This window comes from Tupaia chinensis, unplaced genomic scaffold (genome assembly GCF_000334495.1).
Source record: "Tupaia chinensis unplaced genomic scaffold, TupChi_1.0 Scaffold000078_1, whole genome shotgun sequence".
NCBI classification, from domain to species: domain Eukaryota; kingdom Metazoa; phylum Chordata; class Mammalia; order Scandentia; family Tupaiidae; genus Tupaia; species Tupaia belangeri.
The window spans coordinates 9,467,594-9,485,214 of NW_006159539.1; the positions used below are offsets into that span (position 1 = coordinate 9,467,594).

Here is a 17,621-nt window from a genome sequence, read left to right on the forward strand (position 1 = left end):
GATCCTTTGGGGAGAAGGAGAAAATAAACAAGCCCTGATATACTATATTTTACCCATTATGTCTGCTGAGGAATTAGGGTCAGGACCCAGCAAGGTTGCACTATCTCCTGGTGTGTGTTTCAGTTCAGGTGGAGCGAACTTCCTCTTAGGTGGGTCATTTCCTCCTCGCCTTTCACATTCTAAGCTGCATTAAGATGACAAATTTCACTTAGTGACTGGGGCACAGACTTTTGAAAGCCTGAGCTATCCAGCTAACTGAGTGCAGAAAAGTCTATTTATTGTGGGGAGAAAGGGAGCGTTGGAAGAGCACAAGATATTTTTTTAAAGAATTACTATTATTTTTTAAAAATTTTGACCAGAGAGTGAGAAGGGAAAAATGAGAAAGCAAGCTGCCGGTCTAGGACTCGAACCGTAGTTGACCATGTTGGAGTCTAGCGCCTTAACCCCCACATTACCTGCCAAAGAGCACAAGAGGTTTTGAGAGCCCAGCCCTGCGTCAGAGCACACACAGCATAGCTGTGACTTTGTCCCTAAACACAGGCTCCCTGCTTTTAAGCCTCATTGCATTTTGCATGGGTAGAATAGAAAAGCTGAAGTGTTAGAACTTTCTTTAAAGCCCCTTCTGCTCCCCAGGTTTTGTAGTTCACAGATGAAACTATTTCAGAACTAACCTTAGAGGGGGTTTTGCAGACCTAGTTAGGGCGAACTAAGCAGAATCGAGTTCTCATGTTGTTTTCTTTCCATGAACTCGGCCCCAAAATACTTCTCGTCTTCTACCCTGGCTTTTGGAGTGGGGGAGACTTTTGGACAGCAGAGTGCTCGCCCATCAGATCAAACATGACTGCGTTAAATACTAAAATGTTCAAAGTCCGACGGAGATAGATAAAGGCTTTGATGGAAAGTGGATATATCCCAGGGACATTACGAGCAATAATCCAGATGTTACGGCGTAATGCAACGAGTGTCCGTGGATAGATCAGGAGCCCCAGCCAAGCCGCGCCTGACACAGACTTTAGCTTTGCCCTCCCATGCTGTTTGGCCATATGGAACCCATCTCCAGGCCCCCTTAATAACCAGCTTCAGATTCCATTTTCACAAAGCTCATAGAGCTAAGTGGGGCTGTTTTATGGACAAGTGAGATAGAAGCCTTTCCAAGATAAACATCCAATTCGAAATTAGGACATAACATGCTGCAAAATTATTTTAGGGCATTTTTCATGGACAGGCTGCCATTTTTCTTAGGCAGTTGCCAGACTGTAGGATGCCCTTTGATCCTTTGTGGACATTACTCCCTTCTTTATAAAAAGGATTTTGAAATAGTTGCAGTGTTGAGGGAGGAATATATCTGTCGGAACTTTGAAGCATGGCCGTGGGACAGGGCAGGCTTTAGCTAGTTATTTGGAAAGTCAAACTTTTAAGAAGAATAAAAGCCAAAAGAAAAAACAAAAAGGAATGGTAGCAGATACGTGAATCAAAAACTCATTTTCGTTTTGCAAGGTAGAAGTGTCCAGCCTGTGTACTTAATAATCTATAAAATGGAATAAGTAATCTTCGTCTATCTAGCCAAATAGGAGCAGTCCTCAGACAGTTCTTGGAAGATGGAAAAACAGTGCATGGATTTCAACTTTGCACCAACATAAACTTGTTCTTGAGTTCCATTTTTCGCAGCTTTTTTGGAAGTCCCTGGTACAGTTACACATGCATATTTGATGGTGCGTGTTGCTTTCAACAAAGCTAAAGTCTCTTGACTCTTTCATAAACCTTCATTACTGAGTGTATTCTGTCTAGAACCTGACTGCAAATAGGAATTAAGAGAGAATGATTAATATCTGCCCAGAGGAGAGGAAATTATTTTTCTTTTAAAAATGAATTTCATTCGTCCTTCCTGCGGTGCTTCAGCACCTCAAAAATCTGCGTGCGTGCATGCGTGTGTGTGTGTGTGTGTGTTTCAACGGAAAAACAAGACGGATGTGAAGTTTAGAAATCTGTATTTCCGTAAATGTATTTTGTTTAAGGTAGTCATAAGACGATGAACGCGATGCCTAGAGTGGCATTGTTTGGTCATTTATGAAGAATGGTGGGGTGGCGGTGGGTTGGATGAGGTAAGCTGGTCTATAATTAATACGATACTGACACACCATTTCTTGTGATAAATTGTAACGAATGGCTGTCGGAGAAAATTGGTGTCGAAATGATCTCCAAGATGTAGTGAGCCGGTGACAGGCCTGAATATATAGTGTTCGAAATTCATTGCTCTACTATGCCGCGTAGTGCCATTTACATTCTTGAGTCCATTTATTTCTCCGTCAAATAAAGAAGGTCTACGCATGTGCCATTTCATTTATTGAACGGAGGACATAAATGAACTCTACCAACTAAATGCAGGGTGGGGGTCTTGAGGGATCCTCACTCACTCGAACTAACCATAAAAAAAAACCTTTCCGAGACCATCGGGGAAGCGTGACTCTGCCCTGGGTCTTTGACGATACTCAGGAAATCAGGATTAATTTTGTAGAGTGTCATTATGGAGTGTTGCATAGGTAAACGCACATGGGGGTTTGGCATTAAAAATATTTCAGCCAGAAAACAAGTGAAAAAGGGAAGGATGACATCAGATTGGCAAAATGGTGACTCCGGTGAATAAATGCATGGGGATTTCTTACATTGTCTCTTTACTTCGCTGTGTATTTGAACACTGATATAATAGAAATGCAAAATGCATAAAAGGTGCTATCTTTCTCATTTAAGAATGGGATGTTGGTCTTTTTTTTTTTTTCCTCCTGTGTTCTGTTTCAGGTGAGTGTAAGTGTGTGTGAGTAATGTAATTTAGAAAAGGAGAAAAATGATATGTTAGCAGTTACTGAACCCCCACTGGGTCCCAGGCACTGTGAGATGTACTTTGTATTTCCCCCCTTCCCAGTCTACTCCACCTGCCAGATCTGCAAATCTCATTTGACCAGTTAGCCCATTACAGGCTGTATGTGAAGTCGTGAGTCTCACAGTTAGTGTTGGGCTTTTTAGTCGGAGCCCAAGGAATATGGGGAAGTGGGAATAGATTCAAATGTGAAGGATACATTCAAAGCCATTATTTCGAAATGCCCAGAGGTATTTTGTTTCCCTGTGAAGTAATGCCTTGTTCTTATATCTCTCTTTCCCAGAATGCTGTTCTTCCCTTCTTGACTATGAAAATTGCCGAAGGCCTAGTTTAAGGATTCTCACCAAAGAGCCCATCTGGGTGGGAGTATAGGGTCTTGGCAAATCAAAGCATTGCATATATTCACCCTTGGCTGTATTATTACAAGTCCACAGCCGGGAAAGGAAGTCACGTAGCTATGACAGTAGGTTTGCAAAACCCATGAAGAAGAATACTTCTGGGAGTGATTTTTCTAAACAAATATTGAAAGCTAGAATTCCCCTGATCACCAAAGGGACACTCAAGAATCACCAGCAAGTTTATATGACATTTTCACTTTTTGTTTTAGTCGTCTTTGATACGCAGCCTACGACTCTCAGAGTCTTTGAAAAAGAACCAGCTCTGGAATGGGATTATAAGTATAACTTTGTTGGAAGGAAAGAACGTCTCAGGAGGAAACATGACAGAGATGTTTGTCCAGTTAAAACTGGGAGATCAGAGGTACAAAAGTAAGGTAAGTCTATCCATTCTGTCAGGAGGACACTACCTTGATGAGGAACAACAACCAAAAACTGGGCTTCCAGTCTCAATGTCACGAGAATAGAAGTAGTTTCATTTTAGACCTTCCAACTATATTCAGGAGAGTTCCAGCAAACAAAATAATTGTGTAGATGCAGTCAATTAGCATAGGCATTGCTTTGATTGCTAACTAGAATTTATTTTAATATTGTAACATGGCTACAGAAAGCTTATTTGCGTATATATTTGAGTGAATAATTTAGTTTCATTTTGAAATTAAGCAAACTGCACTTCACGTACAGGAAAAAGATAACCGAATGCAAAATTGTACAAAATTAATGGCATAATACATGGTGTTTGAAACAACTCAAATTATTTTCAAAAAGTATATGCCCTTTGCTTTTTGTTAGGTTTACTACTAAAATTCTAGTGCTGCCAGTTTTTTTCCCATGTTTTAAAAAAAGAAAAAAACAGCAAATTAGAGTATGAAGTGATTTCTTTTAAACAAAAATAATGGTATTTTCAACTGTCTTTTAAAATAATTCATCTTATTCTGCCGATCCAAATTCCATTTAGTTTTTAATCTTAGAACTTTGACGTGGATTTTATTTCAAAAACCATCGTCTCCAAACCATGATAATGAATTAGTTTTACATAACTATCAGACAGGACTATTTTCTATGTTTTATGCATTGAGAGAACTAGATGACTTGAAAGTTAAGTTACTTGCCAAAAGCCACATTAAAAAAAAAAAAATCAGTGGAAGATTTTGAAACTAGACTTTAAGATATTCGTAGTTCAGGCTTTCTAGCATCGTGGTTATAACCGACGCAGACAAGTTCAAAAATGACTGAAGGAGGGGTGAGGTGTGCATTGCAAAATGATCAGGGCAGAATCCAATATTAAATGTCAGGAACTCTAATACAGGTGGATAGAGAATCACATTGATACGTTCATAAGCACTGTGAAAAATAGAAAGTGAATTGCATCAGAAATTTGCAAAGAATTATTTTAATCAGGTAGTTTCAGGCTATACTTTACAGCTTGCGTAGCCAGGGGAGCCATGTCTCTCTGCTAGGATTCCTTTATCCAACCAGGATCAGGCTGAGGATTTCTGGGAAAATTATTTGTCACTGAGCACACTTAGCCCTTTGGACTAAGGTGAAGTACGCAGTTAGTCCAATATCTGCTACATTTTCCCTGTGGGGAATATGGCATTTACTTTGCAGTCTAACAGGGTTATTGTTTTTTGTTTTTTCGCTTGCTGATTTCTAAATTCTGTGATCTGATCTATTAAGCCTGATGGCCAAGGTCTGAATTGTTCCTGATTTTCTTGTGCCTTGATAGTTGCTGCTAAGATTTAATGATGCTGTGCTCTTAGAGTCTGATACTCTGAGACCAGTACCTTTGCTCACTTTTTAATTCACGAATTTATATGTAAATGCAACAAACCAAAAGTCCTGCCAAGGACGAGAATGCATAAACCCTTTGCAATGGCCTTTGGAGAATACAGAAACCCACGTGGGGGATTTTCAGAGCACTCCTAATTTTTTGGTTTGGCTAAATTTTTTTGGAAAGACTATTTCTCCCACCCTGGATTCAGTAACTCCCGATTTAAAAATAATGCACCTGACAGATGTTAATTAGGACCCCAAAGTGTTAAATTACCTAGTTGTTAACCACTGAATGTAGCCAGCAGTGAGAATGTCACCTGTATTTAATTAACCAACTCGTGTAATCTTCTGTAAGAGAGAACAATTGCGAAATATCTATTTCTACATATCCTTAATCTGTCGGTGTGTTTCTTAAACTGTTTTCTTGTGCGATAACAGTATTATTTGTAACTTGGATAAATGATCGGACCTGCAGGCCAGCTAAATAAGCAGTGATATTTTGCCAGTCCCCGAGCCCGCAAAGTCCCTTTTATTCCGAAAAGGAAACCTTAACTGTGTGAAGGGGCAGGGTCCCTCCTAAGGTTTAGAAATGAAATGACTGTGTAGCTGCTATAGCAACAAATGCCGTTTTAAGAAAATAAATATTATAACTGCATGTTTTCTAGACACTGTGTAAGAGTGCAAATCCGCAATGGCAGGAACAGTTTGACTTTCACTACTTCTCTGACAGGATGGGCATTTTGGACATCGAAGTGTGGGGAAAAGACGGCAAAAAGCATGAGGAACGCTTAGGCACGTGAGTCACGTGGCTTCCGAGTGGCGGGGGTGCTCTTCTGTTGGGGGTTGGTTCTGAGAAGGGTATCTGTGTCACATCTCGGGGAGTCATCAGTAAACGGTGTAGCCAGTCCTCCCCGGAACACAGTCTGCTTTTGTTTTTGTTTTTTTTTTCATTTTCATTTTTGTTTCTTTCTGTTTTTCACTTGGTAAATATCATTCGGGATGAGTTAAAACAGAAGAAAATCGCATGTGTCAAATTCTGTACAGAAAAAGCGTGTGCTGTCTCACATGTTGGGGACATGTTCATGTAAATTTTCTATACACGGGGATCAGCTGATGGCGTAATGGTTATGTTTCTGGACTTCTACATAGTTGTCTATGGTTCGAGTCCCCGACCCGGCTATTTAAAACTCACACTGGGTGCCTCTGTGCGTGTGTGTGTTTGTGTGTGTGTATGTGTTTATTCAAGCTCCCGAGAGAACGGAGGAGAAGGGATTGCAGCATGGACATCCCCCCCACGCAGGGGGTGATTTCTCACTTTCTGACTCTCTGTCTCTGTCTCTCTGGCAAGTACACATGCCCTATGGCAAAAATCTCTCTTAAAAAAATGTATTGGGGGCAGCAGGTGGTGTAGTGGTTAAGATCAGTGGGGGCCCCCACATGGCTGACCATGGTTTGAGTCCTGGACCTGGTGGCTTGCTTTGCCACTTTCTCTTTCCTTCTATCCCTCTCTGGTCAAATTTTAAAAGCTAAATAAATAGTTAAAAATTTTTAAAAATTTATTTTCCATATACCCCATAATTTAGATTTTGCTAATAATTTGGTAGGAATATAAATGCAATGTCATATAATTTGGTGAGAATGTAAATGAAATACCATGTAATTTGGTAGGAATATATTTGGTAGGAATGTAAACGTTCCATAATGGGAAGTTTCCAGTGCCCTCGATGTACTTGATATAGTGAAATCACAGAAGCCAAATCTTTTTTTTTCCCTTTCCCTGAGTCACGTGGCTGCCGAGTGGCGGGGGTGCTCTTCTGTTGGGGGTTGGTTCTGAGAAGGGTATCTGTGTCACATCTCGGAGTCATCAGTAAACGGTGTAGCCAGTCCTCCCCGGAACACAGTCTGCTTTTGTTTTTGTTTTTTTTTTCATTTTCATTTTTGTTTCTTTCTGTTTTTCACTTGGTAAATATCATTCGGGATGAGTTAAAACAGAAGAAAATCGCATGTGTCAAATTCTGTACAGAAAAAGCGTGTGCTGTCTCACATGTTGGGGACATGTTCATGTAAATTTTCTATACACGGGGATCAGCTGATGGCGTAATGGTTATGTTTCTGGACTTCTACATAGTTGTCTATGGTTCGAGTCCCCGACCCGGCTATTTAAAACTCACACTGGGTGCCTCTGTGCGTGTGTGTGTTTGTGTGTGTGTATGTGTTTATTCAAGCTCCCGAGAGAACGGAGGAGAAGGGATTGCAGCATGGACATCCCCCCCACGCAGGGGGTGATTTCTCACTTTCTGACTCTCTGTCTCTGTCTCTCTGGCAAGTACACATGCCCTATGGCAAAAATCTCTCTTAAAAAAATGTATTGGGGGCAGCAGGTGGTGTAGTGGTTAAGATCAGTGGGGGCCCCCACATGGCTGACCATGGTTTGAGTCCTGGACCTGGTGGCTTGCTTTGCCACTTTCTCTTTCCTTCTATCCCTCTCTGGTCAAATTTTAAAAGCTAAATAAATAGTTAAAAAATTTTAAAAATTTATTTTCCATATACCCCATAATTTAGATTTTGCTAATAATTTGGTAGGAATATAAATGCAATGTCATATAATTTGGTGAGAATGTAAATGAAATACCATGTAATTTGGTAGGAATATATTTGGTAGGAATGTAAACGTTCCATAATGGGAAGTTTCCAGTGCCCTCGATGTACTTGATATAGTGAAATCACAGAAGCCAAATCTTTTTTTTTCCCTTTCCCTTCATTTCATTACTTTGGACCCTCCTCACTTCATTCCGAGCCCTAACATAAGCATTACCGTGCCTTCATTGGGTTGTAATGAGGATCATGATGAAGCGAGGTTGTCCGTGCTCTGGGAGTGTCCTCCAGCAAGCACGAAGGACAGATCACTGACCTCGAGGACAGCCCTGAGAGTCAGTGGTGTTTATACCCCTTTCCCAGACCAGGACATGGAATGCAACGAGTTTACAGATGACGTGGCCGTGGGCTTAGTAAGTTCCAGTCAGGATCCTGTGTTTTCAAAGTCCAACTTCTTTCCATGAAATCACTGCTCCTCTTCGGTCCCCTAGTCACATAATACAGACACAAATTTAGATGTAGAAGGAAGATGTTTGAAGGGATCCCTACAGCGTCATCTTCAAACCTGGAACCTGGGTTCGAGAAGATGCCTGGTGGTTCTCTCGTGGGGAAAGGGAGGGCCCCCTGGAGCTCAGACCACCTCATCATTGTCCTCAATACAGGGCTTCCATTGGAGGAAAGGATTTTCTTGCTAAAATCTTGAGCTTGGAAACCTCTTGTCTCGTAGAACCTCTGCATTTTAGGTGTGAAGCAATGTCAAGGCCTTGGGGGGGGGTGAGATGTTTCCCAGCACCTAGGAATTTAGTGTCTTTTAAGAATTATTTTATTTAACTTTATTTATTTACTTATTTTTATTCAACCAGAGAGGGATGGAGTGAATGAGTGAGTTAGAGAGAGAGAGAGAGAAAATGAGAAAGCAAACCGCCAGGTCCGGGACTCGAACTGTGGTCAGCCATGTGGGAGTCCAGCACCCTTAACCACCATGCCACCTGCCAGCCCCATGTAGTGCTTGTTCTTGATGACTACTTAGCACAGTCCCAGAGTGTTTAGTCAGTTTCCTGTTGTTGCCCCAGCCCACCTCAGTATCCTGGGATTGATTGGTTGGGACGTGGTACCATGGAACATTCCCCAGCACTGCTCAGCCGTGGTTCCTGTTGTATGGGCTTGTCCTAGCATCTGGCAGGACGTTCAGCAAACCTGGCTTTCACTTTCCAGCAGCCGGCAGCTTTCCCTGATCACTGCGTGCAGTGCAACACGTATTTTGCATGCATGCACACACATGCAGTATACTCACCTTGAGACTGCTGCACCTCCTCCTCCACCTGTGGTCACCCGGGCTGCATAGCTTGTTGGTCTCCTTGGTCCCTGTTCTCTGCCAATCTAGTAAGTAGCAGTCTGTGTTTGCTTGGCATTCTAGACCGGGGCTGTGCCTTCAGGCAATAAACTGCTTCATGCCACACCCCTAGTTATTGCAGGAGTTCTTCCCAGGGCCTAGCATCTCACAGACTCTGCCTGCGAAATTACTGGTCTCTCCCTCCTCCTCCCACACAGGGTAACTGAGAGACCTCAGATACTTCTCGGTACCTCTGATATTGTCAGCTCTGTGATATACAGGGACCCTCCCAAAGCTGATGGCAGGAGGGTCAGAACCGCATGCTAGCCCGGGGAGCATGCATATATTATGCACATGCAGGGAATTTAGAGTTCCAGGGTGATATCGAAACAGTGGGATTCAGGACATCCCAGGAGGAATGGCCGGTGTGCTGTGAATGGGTGCACCTAACTCCCTTGAGCTGCTTGTATCATTGTACTGTCAAGCATCCTCCGTTATCCTAGGAAACAGTTTTCCAAATGAGCGTTGGGTTATTTCACTGAAACAAGAAGAATCGAAGATGCCCTTTGTACTCCGTGTTTTGTCATTTGGGTATTCATTCATTATTGGAGCTATTTCCCGTTTATCACAAAGCGTACCTGCCTTAGCACTTACTCAGTCCTTCCTCTTTGTGATTATTTCCCCCCAGAGAGGTTGTTAACTTAGAGCATATACACTCCCAGAGAGAGAGAGTGGTAGTGAGAGGGAAAGTAAAAAATCACTCCCTGGAGGAATGGCCACACCACAATCCCTTCTCTTGGGATTTTGGGCATGCATGCATGCACATGTGCCCAGGGTGATTTTCAAGCCACCCAGTCCAGGACTTGAACTATAAAGCCAGTCTTGTGGGATTCAGTGCCTTAAACTACATAGTACTTTTAAATACTTCAACTTCTTTTATGTTCCCCCCCACCCACCCCGCCCCATGGTCTTTAATTTTTGTTAAGAAAGAGTTTCACTCTGTCCCAATCCTCCTGTGTCAGCCTCCCCAAGGCCTTGAGAATACAGGGGCATGCCACCAGCCCCACCTTTAGGTTGGACCAGGGAGTCGAAGCTGGGATGCACGTGTGGCCCCAGCCTCCAGAGCAAAGTGTCTTAGCGGCACCTGCCACCGCAGCTGCTTCATTCTCGAGAGCACTCTTCATTCTCGAGAGCACTCTTCATTCTCAAGCTCAGCTATTTTATCCTCTGTGTGGCAAAAACACCACTTTGCCTTGGGAGGCTCTCTGACGGTGTCATCGACTCACAATTGTCTCTGAAGAACGGTGTCACATTTTGTTTGTGGATAACACTGTGATGTTAGTAATTCAAAGTTCCGAGGAGGGACCAGCAGTTGGCGTAATGGCTATGTTGTTGGACTCCCATGCAGTCGACCGTGGTTTGAATCCCAGCCCAGGTGGCTTAAACTCATGCCAGATGTGTGTGTGCGTGCCCAAGATCCTGAGGGGAGAATGGAGAAGGGATTGTGGTGTGGCTATCCATCCTTGGGGGGGATTTCTTGCTTTCTGTCTCTCTGTCTCTCTCTGTAACTCTCTGTCTTTTAGTTATAGGGCGCACGCACCCAATAGCTAAAACCTCTCCAAAAAATAAAAAGTTTCGAGGAAATTTTCTGCATTGAACTCTCTTGTCATAGGCAGTTTGGTCTGAGGGAGGGTGCCAGGTTGTGGGTTTCACAGCCAGGCTTGTGGGTAACTGTTGGCTCGCCATGTGTTCCTGAGCAGTACATTCTCTTATGCATGGGGTCTGCCTCAGTATGTGTATAGTGGGGCTCCTGGGCAGCTTGGAGGTCATCGTGACTCCTAATAACAATGTCTATTTGATACTGTCTCTTCTTGGCACTCAAATGGTAAACATTATTATTATTATTATTGATTGAGATTTTTCTGCATAGCAACTATAGATCCTTCCAATGTTTATAACTAAAATGGTGTGATTTAAGTCAATAAAATACGGCTAGTAAAATACATATATATCAAAACAATACAGATTTTTAAAAGTTTTGGAGGGATGCTAGCGGGTGGCATGGAGACTAAGGTGCTGGATCCTACACACCTGATGGCATGGTTCAGTTCAAGTCCTGGACCCAGCAGCTTGAAAATCACACCCAGTGTATGTATGTGTGCAAGCCCTCAAATCCCGAGAGGAGAATGGAGAAGGGATTGTAGCATGGCCCTTGGGGAGGGACTGTTTTCTCACTTTCCTCTTTATCTTTCTCTGGCAAGCACATGGCCCCCATAGCAAAATAATTATTTTAGGATTATTTATTTAATTTATTATTTATTTATTTATTTTTGGAGAGATTTTTGCTATAGGGTGCGTGCACTCGCCAGACAGACAGACAGAGAGAGACAGAAAGCGAGAAATCACCCCCCAGGGGGGATGGTCACACCGCAATCCCCTCTCCTCCATTCTCCTCTCGGGATCTTGGGCACGCACGCACACGCGTCCGGCATGAGTTTTAAGCTACCGGGTCCGGGACGTGAACCGCGGTCAACTATGTGAGAGTCCAGCGACATAGCCATTACGCTAACTGCTGGTTCCCTAATTTATTATTATTTTTAAAAAATTTTTTCTGTAGGATCTTTACACTCACCAGAGAGAGACAGAGGAGGGAGAATACGATAGTAAGTTGCCAAGCCTGGGACTTGAAGCACGGTTGACCATGTGGGAGTCTTGGTGCCCTAGCCACCATACAACCCACTGACCCCCACATAAATAATTTTTATTAAAAAAAAAAATGTTGTAGCCTGAATTTAGCTTGGAAAGATTCGGAATGAGAATCCACAAGCCTGTTTTGGCCAGCTTGCCTCAGACTCAGTCCTCGGTCCCAGATGGTGTCTTATAAAGTAAAGCTGACATTCTACCGGTTTATGAGTACCTCTGAGGCACTGAAAAATCTGGGCTGGAGTATTTCTCTGGACAAATTGCACCCCGTATTGCTGATCTGCTTTTACAGCCAGGCTTGACACATTCACCGCTGTCTTCCTGTTCTCCCTCGGCCTGAGCCTCTGAGATTTACAGCTTTTAAAACTACAGCATTCTTTCCTGCCCCTTGCATTTAAGTTAAAAGCTGACCAGTCTGTAATATAAAACATAGAATTATGGTAATGAATAAGAGGTTAAAAGCTATCGTGGCAAGTAAAACTTGAACAGGTTTGGCTGACTGATACGGTAAAATTATGTGTGGAATTAAAACATTAAAATGCTTTGGGATTAATGGAGAAAGACAGGAACGGTAGGTCAGAAACAATGCTAATTCAGCACGTGAACTGCCTCTGGCCCCGAGAGGCTAGCTTTAATCTATGCCTGTGGCGAGAAAGAAAAAAAAAAAGTAATTTAGTCCCTGTTTTCTTCAGGTGAGTAAAACCATGGAATTTTCAGTCTGGGAGGCAACTAAACTAGTAAATGTAGTTACTTCTATTTCTTTGTCTTGCTTGTGTGTGTGTGTGTGTGTTTTCTTTTGTTTGGTTTGGTTTTTAACTTTGCCAGAGGGTACATGTACTTGCCAGAGACACAGAGGGAGGAAAGAGAGAAAGCACCCCCAGGGGCCGTGGTCATTCCATAATTACTTTTTCTCCATCTCTCCCTTCTTAGGGGATCTTGGACATGCACACACACATACCTGGCATGCTTTTCATACTATTGGGTCCAGGACTTGAATGTCACCACTGGCCATGTGGGATCCATTCAGTCCAGGGCTATAGGGTAGCCCTATGATTTTGCAGTTCTTTCCATAATGTGACTCTCGTTTATTGGAGTTCTAGTTAACTGAATTTTCTAAGATATATATAATATCTATATATATATATCCACACACATACAGATTATATATATTTATATACACACACACATATATATATTTTCTTTCTTTAAGAGGATTTTTTTTTTTTTTTTTTTTTTTTTTTTTTTTTTTTTTTTGCCTTAGTGTGCTTGCTGGAGAAAGAAAGAGATACTGAGAGGGAAGGTGAAAAATCACCCCCTGGGGGGATGGCCACATCATAATCCCTTCTCCTCCATTCTCCTTTTGGGATTTTGGGCATGCACACACAAACGCTCTGCCTGATTTTCAAGCCAGCGGGTCTGGGACTCAAACCGTGGTTGGCCATGTAGGAGTCCAGTGACATAACTGCTACACCCTCTGGCGGCCCCTAATATCAAATATTAAAATGAGAAGGTTTTGAGAACCAGCAGTTCGCGTAATGGCTACGTCACTGGACTCCCACGTAGTTGACCGTGGTTCGCGTCCCGGACCCAGTGGCTTAAAACTCAACGCTGGGCGTGTGTGCGTGCGTGCCCAAGATCCCAAGAGGAGAATGGAGAAGGGATTGAGGCGTGACCACCCCCTCTGGTGGGTGATATCTCGCTTTCTGTCTCTATGTCTCTCTCTTGTCTGTCTGGCGAGCACACGTGCCCTATAGCAAAAACCTCTCAAAAAAAACAAAAAAAAAGAAGTTTTTGATTGCGTAAGGGCCCGTGTGCTGTGTCTTCTCAGTGACTGTCTACAGACTTCCCTTGCATGCGAAGTCACATAAATGCTACTGAGACAGACCTCGTTGCTTAATGCTCATGGATCCCAGTTCCTGGATAGACTTTCTGAGCACGTGTGCCCCATGTTTCTATCAGGCAGAAAAAGTGTCATTGCTGGTACCATTTTTAATTAACAGATAATTCGATATTTTGGCCAGTTTTTCTTAAATTATGGTGAGTTAAAAATTATTTCCCAAAGAATGGGGCCAGCAGGTGGTATGGAAGTTAAGGCAGCTGGATCCCCCATGCATGGTTTGAGTCCCAGACCTGGAGGCTTGAACAACACACCAGGCACGTGTGTATGTGTGCCCATAATCCTTAGAGGAAAATGGAAGAGAAAGGATTGCAGCATGGTCATTCACCCTAGGGGTTGCTTTCTAACATTCCATCTCTGTCTTTCTGTGTCTCTTTCTGGTGAGCGCACACACCCTCTAGCAAAAAGGAAAAAAAAAAAGAAAAGATTCTTCTTACATTAAGATAGCTGACACATTTATCCATGTGTTTTTGTTATCTGGGACCAATCTTGTCCTTTTTTCCCCCCCCAGAGAGATTTTTGCTATAGGGTGAGTGCGCTCGCTGGAGAGACAGAACGTGAGAAATTGCTTCCCCTCCTCCTCTTCTCGGGATTTTAGGCACCCGTGCTCATGCACCAGGTGTAAAGTTTAGGCCCCCAGGTCTGGGACTCGAACTGTAGTTGACTACGTGGGACTTCAGTGATATAACCATTACTCCATCTGCTGGTTCCAGAATGTTTACATCTTAAAATTTTTTTCTAAAGCTTTTGTCACAGGGAATGTGTGCTCACTGGGGAGAGAGGGAGAGAAAGAGAAAGAGAAAGAGAGAGCAAAAGAAATAGAGAAAGAAATCAGTCCCCGCAATCCCCTCCCCTCCTGGGATTTGGGGCATGCATGCACACATGCCTGGCATGAGTTTCAAGCTGCCGAGTCTGGGACTCAAGCTATGGTTGGCCACGTGGGAGCCCAGCACCTTAACCACTATGCTAACCTCTGGCTGCATCAGAAGGACCAAGTTTTAATTTTGATTGATGTAATGCTGATATAATACATTAGTCTGTTCTTTCAAGTCAGTAAGATAGAAAAAGTGAATGAATATTTGACTTATGAGTAAAGAGACAATTCATTAAGGTGGTGGTGGAATCCCTAACTGTCTTTTGGAGGCCCTGACTTCTAAACGAGGCCTGGCCATTTCGCATGTAGTTTTTTTTCCTAATTAACTAAATTTTCTTTAAAAATGAGATAGGTAGGGCTGGCAGGTGGTGTGGGGTTTAAGGGCACTGGATTCCCACAGGACTGACCATGGTTTAAGTGCTCTTATCAGAAATAGAGATAGAGGGAAAGTGAGATAACTCCCAGGGGGAATGCTATGCTACAGTCCCTTCTCCTCCACTCTCCTCCTGGGATTTTGGGCACAAATGCACATGCGCCTGGAGTGATTTTCAGGCTGCAGGGCTCAGGACTCAAACAGTAGAGTTGGCCATGTGGGATCTACCTCCGTAAGCACTACACTGTCGGCGTCCGCCCCAGGGCTTGGGTCTGGCTGAAACATGATCAGGAGGCTGCTGGTGAGGAAGAGAAAGAGGATGAGAAAGAGAAAGCCCTCCACCTTGCCAGGACTGGGGAACTGGGAAGAATGAGACAAAGGGATAGAGTAGAAATGGACACAGGCAGCCTGAGCCTAGGTAGCCCAAGCAACTTGTGCTGCCCAGATGAACTGGACGTCTTTATTTATAGTACAAGGAGACATTACACATGTGTTTCATGACACTTCATAGATTGGTTGCCAGGTTACAGACAATAAGAAGTAATTAACAAATCTATGAGGGCCTAGTCATACCAGGCCAGGTGTATCCCTTGGGGATAATCCCATCAAGAGAAAATGTCATCTTCTTTTCTAATGCAGAGAACTAGCTGTTAGGTGTGGGGAAGGAGCTAAAGAACTTCTCTATAAGGAGTGCACTACCACACCCAGAGAAGGCTTAAAGAACCTTTCGTATGCAGAGCAGGGATTGGATTTTACTAATTGGGGTCAAGATGTTTCTTGAAGTCCATCAGATATGTCAGTTGGAACGCCCCTAGTAATTTCCACCCTTGCTCTGTCTGCAGCCAAGGTCAGGGAAAGACAAGTTACCAGGTTCTGCCAAACCCCAAAAGAGCAGGTGGTGTTTGCTCAGAGCATGTCCCCACACCTCAGGTTCTCTCTCTTAAACATGTCCCCACACTACACCACTTTTTGGCTTGTTACCTTTTTTTTTTTTTTTGGTAGAGGTTTTGCCTTTGGGTGTGTGGGCTTGCAAGAGAGAGAGAGAGAGACAGAGAAAGTGAGAAATAACCTCCCACTGGGGATGGCCATGCTGCAATCCCTTCTCCTCCATTCTCCTTCCAGGATCTTGGGCACACATGCATGCATATATGTCCTGCATGAGTTTTCAAGCCACTGGAGCTGGGACTTGAACCGTGGTCGACCATGTGGGAGTCCAGTAATGTAACTGCTCTGTCATCTGCTGGCCCCCATTCTTAATTACTTTTGTCCCTCCAGCACTACCAGCTCTCAGAGGAATTGTCTCTAACTATTGGCTGTTCAACGAACAAAATCACCACCTTAACAAAGGTGCTAAACATTCAAAAGACAAAAGAAAAATTGCAGTTATCAATGGTATTTAATAGAATATGCCATAAATAGACTTTGGCTCATTTGGAATAAGTCAAGTGACCACCAGAGGAAATTTTTTTACAAATTTGAACCATTGTTCTTTCCACAAAGAACTTTATTAATGAGAAAGTATATAACAAGATTAAATAATGCTTAGCAAAGTATTCCTAAACTGCTGTAAGATGTGGGTACTTCGTTTTCTAGAAATGCAATAATTGGGACCAGCAGATAGCGTAACGGTTATGTTGCTGGACTCCCACGTAGTCGACTGTGGTTTGAGTCCCAGACCTGGCAGCTTGAAACTCATGCCAGGCACATGTGCGTGTGTACCCAAAATCTTGAGATTGTAGGAGAGAGAGTGGCATGCCCACCCCAGGAGTGGGGGGTGAGCTCTTGCTTTCTGCTCTCTCTCTGTCTCTGCCGAGCTCACATACACTCTAGCAAAAATTTCTCAAAAAAAAAAAAAAAAAAGGGGGGGGGAAGGAGAAAGAAATGGCAATAGTTAAACCACTTACTGTTTCTTCCCAGGAAATTTAATTTCCTCCTTACAAAGTTGCTTGTGAAATAAGAATATTTAGTAACTTCTATTAGGTTGTCAGGAAAATCATGTCATGTTTTTCTATGCAAAAAATGCATCATGACTTCCCCAGTCACTCAGTGCTTTCACAGGTAGTAGTAAACTTCAACTTGAAGAGGTTCCTGGTTGCTGAAGAAAAAAATAGTTTCAAATAAGAAAGTGATTTAAAAATATGTTATTTGTAAGCTCTCTCCAGCAGAAAGATTCGATGGATCTCTATTATATGTAAAACCTCTGCTTGCCACTCTCTCCAAACTGGGGCTGCTTTTGGTAAACAGGAAACCAACCCATGACCATATATATTCAGTAGACACAGATCAGTATGTAAAAAATTTTTTGATCCTGTAATCGTGTAATAAAAACCGGTATGAACTTGAATGCTGTCTTTCCCCTTTTCATCTGGAGGGGGTAACAAGTTTTTTAAACGGGAAGTTTTTGTCTGCATATCCACATGGCTCAAAAGTGTCATCACTTTATGTATTATGTAAACTTATTTTGAGTTACCTGCAAATTTACAAAGTCCACCAAGGATTTAGAGTAAGAATCTATTCATTGTGAGAGGCAGTGCTTTCATCCCCCCTCCTTTTTTTAAAGCTTTATTTATTTATTTTAAAAATTTGTTATCGGGCATGTGCACTCACCAGACAGAGAGACAGACAGAGAAACTGAAAAAGCCAGCTGCCAGATCTGGAGTTTGAACCACTGTTGGCTAAGTGGGAGTCCAGCATCTTCATCACCATGCCACCTGTTGGCACCAGCTTTAATCCTTCCCTAAAGTCACAAATACTCATTTCATTATATGATGACAGAGGGCAAGTGAATTTAAAAAACAAA

At 42.8% G+C, this 17,621-nt stretch overlaps 1 protein-coding gene across 3 annotated transcripts in view; it reads left to right on the forward strand.

Moving 5' to 3' along the window:
- MCTP2 (multiple C2 and transmembrane domain containing 2) overlaps positions 1-17,621 on the forward strand; it is a 279,496-nt gene that overhangs the window by 120,442 nt on the left and 141,433 nt on the right. For 2 of the 3 annotated variants that reach the window (XM_006142677.3, XM_006142675.3), the window contains 2 exons: positions 3,483-3,647; positions 5,712-5,842. In XM_006142677.3, the coding sequence (XP_006142739.1) occupies positions 3,483-3,647; positions 5,712-5,842 (296 nt within the window). The remainder of the gene's footprint in view (positions 1-3,482; positions 3,648-5,711; positions 5,843-17,621) is intronic. The other variant, XM_027769141.1, reaches the window with a different exon arrangement.